Here is a 12,836-nt window from a genome sequence, read left to right on the forward strand (position 1 = left end):
TTAGAAAATAATATCTTGGTCATTTTACTATTAAGAATGACTAGACTGCGCTACATTGTAGTCCTGTGGGTTCTTAGGTTAACATGTTGTGTTAACTGTTAACACTATTATAAAATTCTGTGAGCTGTGACTGAAATACAGCTGTTTCCTCTGCTAGCAATACAGCGAATGGTAGGGGATTCTCAATATGCCGTACTGACGCGAGTATAGTCCCACCTTTGAGTAAAGTCCCACCCCCAAATTTGCGAAAAATTTCAGAAATTAATTTTTTTTTTTTTTTTTTGACTTTGGAATGTCCCTAAATGCTAGGATCATTCATGGTTGATTTAAAAAAAAAATTGTAGGCCTATGTGTTTTGAATAAATTTGTACTCATGAGTCTCATGTCATACTCTATTAATGATTTCAAAATGCATTTTGTTTTATAAATCAACCATGAATGATCCTAGCATTTAGCTCTAGGTCCAGGGACACTCCAAAGCCGAAAAAATCAATAACTTTGAAATTCGAGTATAGTCCCACCCCCCAATTTTGTGAAAAATGTTCACCCAAAAACGGGGTGGGAATATACTGGAGTCAGTACGGTAAATGGCCATACAGGGATGTGCTGCAAACATAGGTTGTACTTTTTGCCATTTGGTATATCAATGACCCCTTTTTCTAGGCCAAGTTTTTTTTCTAAATGTTACCTTGCTGTAGCACTTGTTCAGTGTTGGGACCGTGACAGGCCCTCTCTGACATTATATTCATATTCATTCATATTCATTTATTTCCATAAAAAACTGACATTCACAAAAACAATCAAATTAAAAATTTACAGAAAACAACACATTATGGAGGAAGAGGCTAGAAGGCCAATAAGGCCAGATATATCGCCTCCCCTAGAAATTATAAAGTTACAAATAACATTTATACAAAAAATCAATCAAACATCACATAAAAAGGAATCACTAACCAAAAGACAAGACAAGGACGGTGCTCAAAGATAATATATTAAGTATATTTTGAGATTAACATTTCTTTTAATTACAAAATATTACAAGCCTATTAGCAGCTTGATGTGGCCATGCGCAAAAAGGAACCAGTTCTAAGGGCAGATTTTTTTGGGTTTAGGTCCACATTTTACAAACAATCTGCACAATTCCCGCCAGTAATCAAATAACAATAATTAAAGAAATTGTTTTCAACAGTATTTTGATTTGGTCATTGCCATGGGCCTGGTCAATAGTGATATTTTGAATTTTAACCCTAATTGGATCAAACATCTAAAAAGCTAAATTCACAAAGCAAATCTGCAAGTGCAGGTATCCTATTGTGTCATCATGTGAACACAGGCAAACACATACATGGACACAGAAAGCTTGGCTGGTCAAGGCACATCCCAGTGGTGAGCTATCCCCACTCGTGTGTTAGTACCCAAGGGTGTTCGTGGGCAAAAGAAGTTTTCCCTTCATTCTCTCTTTCTATTCTTCTTCCTTCTTACCTTCCCCTTGACAAAAAACCCCTGGGCATTAGAGATGAATAAGTAACTTTTATAAGGTTGACAATGATATGAGAAGGTCAGGTAAAGGGTTACCAGTCCAACATTTGTACACTCTTCTTTTAATTAGAAAACAAAGCAAAATAAAAAATACCACCTTAAAATGGGAAAAGAAGACACATAGCTGGGTAGTCAACTGGCTAGAGTCATACTGTAATTTGACGTCAACCAATTTTGTCTTTATCTTTTTTAATATACAGCCAAAATCAATAGCGGATGATCCAGATGGAACTCTGAAAGGAGATGAAGAAATGTATGCTACATTAGCGGTAAGTCAATGTTCTGTACTTGACAGATTTGTATAATATTAATAGATAAATGGTTGACAGGTATGCTGGTGGACTTGGATGAAATTGTCTCTTTTGTCAAGAGTAACAATTTTCACTGTTGGTGTAGTAGACAGGGTTCTACTCCTCATTGTCATATAGAAGTCATATCCTGACAAAACATGACAGTTAAACTGTTGAATTATCTCATACACAGGATCAAATTTGTACATCTATTTTGTACATTTATTGCTTTTATATTTTAATGTATTTGTGAAGTCAGAGACACATCTGATGAAAGCTCAACCACTCACACAGGGACCGGCGGCACCATTTCTGTGATATCAACGGCGTACTCATAGTAATACTACTACAATTTTTAATGTATTTTAGCCACATGGCTATAGTAATAGACACTTTTTATGATATTTACAATTTATTTACAAAGCCAAAAAAAAAAAAAAAAAAAGGTTTGTCTCAAAGCTCGATTTGGAAAAAAAGAAATACAGATTTTTTTTAATTTCAATTTTTTATTAATTGTTTCCGGAAAAAATCTGTGAAAATCAGACTTTTTTCTCAAAATACCATAAAAATACCAAGTCAGGAATAAAAAAAAATGCATTTCGCATTTGTTTTCAAACCACTCGTGAGCTTAGAGACAAACCTTTTTTTTTTTTTTTTTTTTGGAGATTTGTTTCAGGATGGAGATTTGTTTTACAGGTACACAGGCAGACCATTATTTTTCAGGTTAGCGCAGTTTACATAATCAGTGCAGTTTACATAATCAGCTCATGTGATTCTGCTATTCTATTGTTAGCTGGACAGCCCTCTTGTGATGTCATCCTCACAGTGCATCTACTCTGCACCTAAGCTAAAGGTCTTTGATATGTTTGTATAAGGAACTTGTCTTGAACTTGGCTCAGATTTTCATTGATATTGGGACAAGCTTGGACTAACGGACTAGACTTTACCCTTTTGTTTCAGTGAACATAGAACAATTTGAAGGACGTGAAGGTATACATGCAATGTCATACCAGAAAAGGGGCAAAAGTACAAAATCGCCCTGCTCACCTGATTCCAAAATGACTTTACTGATGTCAAAATGACTTGTCTGGGAGTAATTGTGGCCTTTTCCTCTGGTCCCCTTCGGTACGCCACTGTATACAGTAAAGCTCGACAAACCTGTTCGTTTTTTATGATTCTTTGTTTGATATTCATGTTGCCCCCTTTGTATCAATATGAGTGCTGTTTGAACCATATGTTGCCGTTAACTTCCCTGAGAAAAAAGAAACCTGGCTTTGGTTTGTTGTGATAAAAGTCAGATATAATGTTGTGTGTGTGTTGAAAACAGTTGTTTTGTAATGCAATAAAGTTGAGTAAACAGCAACTGTGCAATGTGACGATATAAAATTCAGAGGTATTAGACACGGTGATTAAGTTCACTTTGAAATACAAAGTTTCGGTATAACACTGAAAAAAAGTCAGTAGAACATTTATGGTACATTAAGTACTCAAAGGCGCATTAAGAATTACTCTATAGGACACAGGAAGCATGTTATGTTACGCCTATATCATGGATTAGGCTAATTTACTTTAAAAATAACAACATTACATGAACTAGGCTTAATTGTACTCATTTTCAATGATCGCCTACGTGTGGCCGCCAGACGGATACTCCTATGATTGCATTCATTCTTAGCCAAAGTTAGCGAGTCCATTTGGCACGAGAAATGGTTCATTTGGCAAATTTTATTGGAGTACAAAACAAAAAGTGCAATGAAATTATAGAAAATTGTGTGTATTAAGTCAGTCAGCTCAAATAATATTGATAAAACATAGATATATGCTTGTAAATGTACATATTCATTGTTGCTTAATCATGCAAAATAGTACCTTTCATGTTTGTTTGTTCAGTAAAAATGTGGTAATACCAGTTTATAAAAACCAGCTGCAAGGAAGTACATGTATATTCTACTTGTCATTGACTTTTAGAGGAAAAAGGAGTCAAAAAGTAGAAAGACATAATGTGCCGATATCCTGTGGGATTGCTGCTTGCCGTGTGCTATTCACCACATTTAATTTTATTGTTTCTTTTGAATAATTGTAATTTAATGAGATTGATGAAGTAGTTGGCCACATTTTGAGAAAGTTTAATGCACTATGATATCTACCCAAGATAGGGAATAAAGTTTAACACAGTGCAACAAGTTAAACTCAATTTACCCTTGCTAAGAAATGGGCCAATCCATGTTATTGTTTACCGGGTCAGATGTCAATCATTGTCATGCAGATAAATTTGTATTGTTTGGCTCGATACGGGAACCAATGGGATTTGACGGATTCGAGGGTTTCGGGCGTGATTAGGTAGTGATTTATTCACTGTTGGTTTTGTATTGGACACGACAACAACAAAAATCTTCCCACCCACCGCGCCTGTGTGGACATGTGAGAAGGAAGTAAAATATAATTATGTGTGACAGTAATGAGATAATGACCTGTATAAATACAGATATATTTTATCTACTACATGGTAGTGTGTATAGCTAATTAAAGCATTTAACTGTCTGTAAGTTTAAAAGAAAATCAAGAATTATGGTCCCTGTAGATAAGGAGGGAGGAATAAAGAGTTGACGCCTTGATCATTAAAATTACATGTGACTTGCAATTAATTTCCCTTTCTCAGATCTTCAAAGATACAATGTACACTGTTTAATTAGATCATGTGTTCAATATGTTGCCACATAAAATTTATATAATTGTTCTGTATCAACCTTTTTTAGAATGATAGTTCAAGAGGGAAAGTAAGTCGTCAAAACTATATATATGTACAGGAATTGACAATCGTATTGTTACATACAGGCACAGGTGTCATCAAAAACAGTAAAGTAGTCTTTTATAAGGTCAAAGACTTCACACAGTAAGCAAAAAGAAAATAATGCTGGGTTTTGAATTATCTTTTCTGTATTTATTTATTATGATATATGTATATGTCATAGAATGCTAACATTAAGACTTGATCCTTTGTAACTTCAGGTAGACCACCTGTTGAAGAGTCTCAGGAATTCCACTTGGGAGCGTGGGATCTGTATGCACCAGTACCGTAATTTATTGTTGAGTTTCCAGCCATGATATTTGATGAATGTTCCACGGGTTCGGGGTCAAACGCTCAGAATTTAGCCTCGGTGGCGGCCACCCGAGTGCAAGTTTGGATCACATTTGGTTTAGCCATGATATTTGATTTAATGATCCACGGGTTCGGGGTCAAACGCTCAGAATTTAGCCTCGGTGGCGGCCACCAGAGTGCAAGTTTGATCACATTTGATTTTGCTAAACGAGATTTTCTGCGCCTTTGGTCGTTGTTTCGCTAGAGTCTTGGGTTGGGTAATTAAGCTCGATTAGAGAATCTCCTATTATATATTTGGCTATAATACGGCTGAGAATTTGTTTGTTTGTTTGTTTGTTTATTTGTTGTAGGTACTGGTGCGGGTCTTAAACAAAAGTCAATAAATGGTTGTCGTGTCTGATTGCCAACATGCATGCAAATTTTGCGTCCGAGTGTTTTTCAATTTCTCTGTCTTAGGGTAATCAATAATTAAGCTATCTACGAAAAATAGCAAAAATTAAAAAAAGCAAATATTAATATTTAAGCTATCTACCCAAGATAGCAAATATCAATATTTAAGCTTTCAACTCAAGATAGCAAATCAATATTTAAGTGATCTATTCAAGGTAGCAAATCAATATTTAAGTGATCTACCCAAATAGTGAATATTAATATTTAAGCTATCTACCCAAGATAGTAAATATTAATGTTAAGCTATCTACTCAAGATAAGAAATATTAATGTTTGAGCTATCAACCCAAGATAACATATATCAATATTTAAGCTATCTACTCAAGATAGCAAATATCGATGCTTAAGCTATCTACCCAAGATAGCAAATATTAATATTTTAGCTATCTACACAAGATAACATATATCAATGTTTAAGCTATCAACCCAAGATAGCAAATATTGATATTTAGGCTATCTACTCAAGGTAGCAAATATCAATATTTAAGCTATCTTCCCAAGATAGCAAATATCAATATTTAAGCTATCTTCCCAAGATAGCAAATATCAATATTTAAGCTATCTTTCCAAAATAGCAAATATCTACCCAAAGTAGCAAATATCAATGTTTAGGCTATCTACCCAAAATAGCAAATATCAATATTTAAGCTATCAAGATTTAAGCTATCTACCCAAGATAGCAAATTTGTAACCAGATTTGGTCCAATCAGGCTAAAGTCGGAAATAATGAAACTGAGATATAAGCAAAAATGAAAAAAAAAACACCAAAAAACAACAACAATAAAAAACATAAAGAAAATGGCCGACATATATGAAAGGTTCATAACTTTGCAACCAAGCATTCAAGAACCTGGGGATTCAACATCAGCAGTGGCGTAACTAGGGGGGCCAAATTGACCAATTCAGCATCGATTCTGCGCCCCCCCCCCCAAGCGATGATAGTCAAAATTTAGCAAATATATCAATATTTAAGCTATCTACTCGAGGTAGCAAATATCAATATTTAAGCTATCTACTCAAGATAACAAATATTAATATTTAAATAATCTACCCAAGATGAAGAAGATTAGAAAATGTGTTTTTCAAAAATCCGAATGCTTAACATGAAGTTACTCTCTACAAATTTTTGGGCAAGAATTTTTGTCTCTAATTTCCAAAAATTGACCAAATAAATAAAATTTGACTTTTATTTCCAGTTAAAACAAACTAAATTAGGATTTAGCTATGTTTCATTTGGCAGAACAGGATAATATTTTTTTAATCTAAAATATTTAGTGTATTTCTCTGGAGTCGGAGTAGTTTTCGTTATTTTGAAGTAGTGGCAAAGGTTGACACACAGTGTACCTTACATTGTAGAAATATAGTCCTTAATTGGCAGTGTCATTAATACATTTATATCGAGTGGGAATTCATTCACCCCTTTGATCACTCAAGTCTAGAATTTGATTAATTGACAAAAATCATCGGCGTATCTTTCTCGACATCGGAGTAAACTTGTTTAACAATTTATTTCAGCTAATAAGCATGTTTACATTGGTGCTCTACTTGAGTGATATTTGAAAAGATCAAAAAGCAGTTAGGTAAATGCACAAAGGTGGGACCCTTAGGGATATAATTGATATTGTTACCGATGGAAAATTTGTTTTTAGTTATCTTTTGTCAGGCAATTTGTAACTTGAATAGTTGATCTGTATAACGAGAAAGGAACCTTATGTCATAGATCAGTGGACAGTGACCAAACTTGATTTGCCGTGATCTCATTTACGAGCGGCTTCTTTCTTGGCGTATTGTTACATGAGGATCGTGCAATTTCCACGCTCGACGGACGGAACATAAGGCGAGACAATGGTGCAACATCAAACAGGGTATAGGATACAATGATTAGATTCTCATTAAATATGGGTGAACTGGTTAGTATAAAGGCACTACTTAGCAAAATGTGTAGTTAATTTGAAGATGATTTAATCAGATAAGATGCGACAACGGACGACTCTCTATTGTGGTTAATTCTCTGCGTGCAAGCCATAGGCGTCAACATAAAAAGTCAAAGTTTTGAGATATTTTCTCAACATATCAAGAGCTATCTTAAGAGCCACTGCACCAATACTAGGCTTGTTTGTACTCATTTAAATGCATTTTTCATGCTGATTACAAATATGCTCATGAAAATTTACAATCTGAATTTTTTTTTTTTTTAAAGAAAATTTGAAACTTGTCGTCTGGAGTCAGCACCGGCGAGGAGAGGGTTAAGGCAACAATAAGCAGAACAAATCCACATTTCAAAATCACAGATTTGGTATTAATTATTTATAATGATGACAACAAGGATGTTTTTTCTACAATTACAGAATTTTGGTGATTTTTTGGTCACTTGTGTGAAGACCAGGTTTGGACATATTTCAGCCATTGGTTGGTTGGTTGGTTGACGTAAATCCCTCCTTTGCATTAGGAGCACCAGAAAATAAATTCTGTAAAAAGTCACAGTATATACAAGTCCTTTTTGGTAGTTAAAAGTCAATAGATGGGTTCATTTTATCCCAAACCCTACCACATGATCATAAGATTATGAGACATCAACTTTTAGCTTCCACATGTGACTGGGAAACTAAAAAAAATTCCCCCAAATGCCTTCCAATGATTTGGCATCAATTTTAGCTTCCTCATTTTTAAATTTAATTTAATGTTGCATATTTGCCATTTTAACCACAGCAAGTCAAGTTTGCTTAAAAAGGCTTGAAAATCAAACAATGAATCATATTTGGGGGTTAAGTTCAAAATCGGCTTATAATGTTAAAAAGACCCCGCATTACAACATTTCTTTATGTTACTAATTCAGGTCACATTTTTTTTCAATTGATTTTCAATAGTCACATACCTTTGGAAGATCATAGCCAAGATAGTACGGCATTATATCTTGTATGGTAGCATTCAGAATTAAAATATTTATTGAAAAGAATTTAACCACTTGGGTAGAGCCTGATGGATTTAGTAACAGAGCCCAAATAGAGTTTCTGTGTCTTTTTTTTGTTAAAATTTGTTACTGAAATTATTATTGTGCTATTTGAATGTTGCCTGCCACCCATAACTAAAGAGATACAGGGTATCCGCAAACAGGTAAAGTCCCAGCAACACCCGTTAATGAGGGCCGACCGTTCTATGAAGTGCTCCAGACATATATACTGCATATGTATTTTGCAATTTAAAAACAGGGAATGTCCTTCTGATATCAAATAATTTTGACTTTTTGAAATTTGCGATATAATACACATTTTAAGGTAAATGATTAAAAATTGGATATTTTTGAAATTTAACAGTCCTCAAAGTAAATTGTATCAATCTAATGATAATGTACTTTAAGTGTATGTAGCTGGGATGAAAAGCCGACAATCAATTGAAAATTTTGACTTTTCATTTTGAAGATATAGATTTTTTTCCCCCAAAACCTGAAAAAAGTGTAGGTCTTTTTTCTAAAAAATCAAAATTATTTGGTATCAGAAGGACATTCCCCATTTAAAAATGAACTCGATATGTCTGATGCGCTCTCAGGTCCCCCAAAAATATGTGAAAACGTCGCTATCCAAGCCCTTTTAAATTACATATCCTGTTTTAACTGTATAAAACCAACATTCAACATGTTGTTTATCTTTGAGTAGCATTATAAATTTTAATGAGCTTGTTAAGCATTTAAATCGGACAAAAGAATGTCGGTTTTTCAGGATCGCCAACAAAGAAGACAAGATACCAATTAAGGCTACTGCCAATAGTAATGATGTAATGGATCATTTCACAGGCTACCATATGAATCCATTGCAATACACCGAAAAATTAACTTGTGTTTTTTTGACAACAAAAATACTAGGAGTATTCCTAGACGATGTGTGTCTGTGATTGGATTCTATTGTGTCTGCTACGCTGGCAAATTACCCTAGCATAATTATGTAGGAGTAATGTTTTTAGTTTCATCTACTCGATGGTATGTTGCCCATGAATGGATCAGGTTTGGAAATTATAATTTTTCGTAAATTAGAAGTTCTGAAAAGTGCATTTACCATTTTACCAGTATGTAAAATTCAGCAAAAAAGCAGCTAGTCTACAGGACACAGTGTCGACACCCTGTATTATAAATATTTTTCCCCTGCGAGTCGCTCGACCTATCTCGAACAAAATCGCCATGCATAGCTTTTGATAAACGAGAGGATTCGCCATACTATCACAGTAATTTTTGACACAAAGATATGGGGATGATGATGCTGTGTGTCCATTTATTTTATGTCCAAGGTGAACTAAATTGCTAAATCGTCTTGCTGATTTGCTGCCAAAATACTGATGTATTTTCACAAAATGCACACAAATTTGCAATTTTAATACTGAAATGGGCCAAAATAAAGATAGTTGTGGCCAAAAACATGCTAAACGGAAGATGAACAGCGCCAAGTGTTACCCGGTTTCTGGTGGTCGGTATGCCACTACTAGTTATTGTTGCAATGTTTCAGGGCATCCCTTTAACCCCCTGAGCACTACCTGCCAATCTAATATTGCCTCTGATTGGTCAATTACATGATATCTTCACTTTAATCACCAATCAGAATGGAGCTTTGTAAATAATTCACCCCAATTGTTTTGCATGGTGAAATTATTCTAACAATGTTGCTGATTGGTCCAATCGATAATTAAAACTTTTTGGCCAATTGGCAGGTAGTTCTCATGGGGTTAACAGGCTGGTTAGGAAAATTGCATGTTTGACAAAGTATCCCTTCCCGGCTAATCTGGATCGGCCAGCACTAGCAGTGCCGTATATTCAGGATTTTGGTGTGAGGGGGCAAAGCCAAATTTTCATTTCCATTTAGGGGGAAAGGCCAGATTTTTGTCTACATTTAAAGGGCAAAGCCAGATTTTGTCCCCATTTGTCAATTTTTTGTGGCCATTTTCAGGACTTTTTGCTCTTTATTGTCCCCATTTTGTCCCTGAAAATATTCGGGGGGGGGGGGGACTTTTCCCCCTGCCCCTGGTTTTCTTCCTTGATGGATTATGAAATGGTAGACATTTGCAAATTTTCAAATTTTTTCTGGAGAAGTTAATATTAAAATGATCCAATTTTGTATTTTCCCTGAATCAAATTGGTAAAGGAAAGGAGAATAAGGGTGACTTAATTTTAAATTCTTGATACGTAAGCTTTAAATTCAAATGAAAGATTAATGATATTGTTTGCCACTTTTAACAATGTACCATGATTCATGTGTTTTCTTGGTACCTGACTCAATGCTAGCCCAAAGGTAAATTATCCTAAAAATCATTGCTTTGAATTTTTTTTATGGTCTGGCCATCCATAGATGAAATCAAACACTGTGAAATTAAACATTCTCGCATGGCCAAGTTGGAAGACCATTTTGTTAAACTGATTGCCATCGACCTCCTTTTCCTCTCACAGACGACAGCCACTGTTGCATAACTCAGGTTGTAAGAGTGCTTTTGTTTCGAAGTTGTAATGAGCATTTTACATGTCTAAATAGGGACAGATGTGCAAACCAAATATCACCCTTATTTGCTTGTAGTCATGCATAGCCATGTGAATATCTTGTATAGGATATTGTTAAATATAGTTTGATCAGCTCGAAATCGGTGGGCCATATGATATTCACAGATTAATATCAATATGTATTTTATTTTGCAAATTTTCTTGTGACAACTAGCCAGGAGTATCACAAATTATCAATTTAAGTCCGATACTTTGTCTACTTTATGTAAAGGTCTGTAACCTGATCAACAGCATCATCCCCCTTCCCCCTGAGTTTTCTCATTGTTGATGAGTGTTTGGTATCATAATTTTATAATACTATAATAGATCATATTTTTCTTATTTCCTGAAATTTAACTCTCCAAATCAATGTATTTCCGAAGAAATTGTGAAAAAAGGGGGAATTATTGATACCAAATTCTGGGTTGGTAAGGAATGACATTGGTGAATTTGAGACGTCGGCTGAGTTGGCCCGAAAAAATAGATCAAAATATATAGGAGGAGTTATAATGATATACACTTAGATAGTTCTCAGCTAGTAGTAGTAAAAGCTTCTTTGAATACAGACATTAAATGGCCTATTTTGATTTTCTTGCTTGCACATGACAAATTGAAACAGTACATGTGTAAATTTGATAAATGAGAAACTGATATTTGAATAATTTGAAAAGAAACACATTTTAGACTAAAATAATGTTTTACTGAGCAAAGCGAAAGGAAAACAAATTTACCCATGGCGAGAAATGGACGATCCCTATTGTGTTTGTCGATCCGGGTATGGTCATGCTAGCTCCATGCTGTGTGTTGTGGTGTTGGCATGGGGATCAATAGGTGACATCGATTTTGTAAACATCTACCTGTAGTGCGCGATCGAGTTTGTGAGTCATTTATGAATGTCTCTCCATCAAGTAAACATCGGAAAGAAATTTCTCTGCTTACTGCACAACAATATTATATATGCCTGTGTAACAGGGCATATATATTCTCCTTATGCTCTTTAGTCTTCTCCTTATCTATGCCTGTGGAACAGGGCATAGATATTCTCCTTATGCTCTTTAGTCTTCTCCGTTTCCTTCTTATCTATGCCTGTGCAACAGGGCATAGATATTCTGCTTATGCTCTTTAGTCTTCTCCTTTTCCTTATCTATGCCTGTGCAACAGGGCATAGATATTCTGCTTATGCTCTTTAGTCTTCTCCTTTTCCTTCTCCTTATCTATGCCTGTGGAACAGGGCATAGATATTCTCCTTATGCTCTTTAGTCTTCTCCTTTTCCTTCTCCTTCTCCTTCTTCTCCTTCTTCTCACGCTTCATATTAACAGGACTATCTCCAAAACTACAAGGGCCCCATGGCTCATATTTGGCACACTTAATGGCCCTACCCCATAGATGTGCCTTTTGCCCATTTTGGCCCCATAGGTCAAGGTCACGGGCCCCAGGGGCCCAAATGTAAAAATACAAAGCATGCCGTTTCTCATCAAATAAAGCAGCCTCAGGGCCCTGAGTTGGTGCACTGATAGCCCCAGGAGTACTCTATATTTACATGTATACATGAGCCCCATATGTCATATATTATGGGCCCCAGGGCCCCAAATGTTAAAAAAGGGGCAACAGTTTGACAAGGTTAGCTGTGAAACTACAAGGGCACTAGGGCTCATATGTGGCACACGTATGGGCCCGAACTTGTAGATATGCATTTTACCAATTATGGCCCCAGATTTTTAAGGCTAGGGGCCCAGAGGCCCAAATGTTAAAACAAAGGACCGGCCGTTTCTCAGCAAATAAAGTAGCTACAGGGCTCAGATTTGGTACACAGATAGGTTTTCAGTGTAGGGTGATGGAACAGCCATTAAAGGGACACTCCGTTTTGGGATTAAAGGGGTATTCAGATTTTTTGATTTTTTTTTTTTGATTTTTTTTGTATGGAACATGTTTGTTGCATTA

The 12,836-nt window shown here is 35.4% G+C and overlaps 1 protein-coding gene across 1 annotated transcript in view; it reads left to right on the plus strand.

The window, feature by feature from the left end:
• Nucleotides 1–12,836, plus strand: part of LOC140172507 (uncharacterized) — a 270,463-nt gene that overhangs the window by 46,806 nt on the left and 210,821 nt on the right. Inside the window, exon 6 of the mRNA XM_072195651.1 lies at nt 1,740–1,808. Within this exon, the coding sequence (XP_072051752.1) occupies nt 1,740–1,808 (69 nt within the window). The remainder of the gene's footprint in view (nt 1–1,739; nt 1,809–12,836) is intronic.

The sequence above is a fragment of the Amphiura filiformis genome, chromosome 16 (assembly GCF_039555335.1).
Source record: "Amphiura filiformis chromosome 16, Afil_fr2py, whole genome shotgun sequence".
NCBI classification, from domain to species: Eukaryota; Metazoa; Echinodermata; class Ophiuroidea; order Amphilepidida; family Amphiuridae; genus Amphiura; species Amphiura filiformis.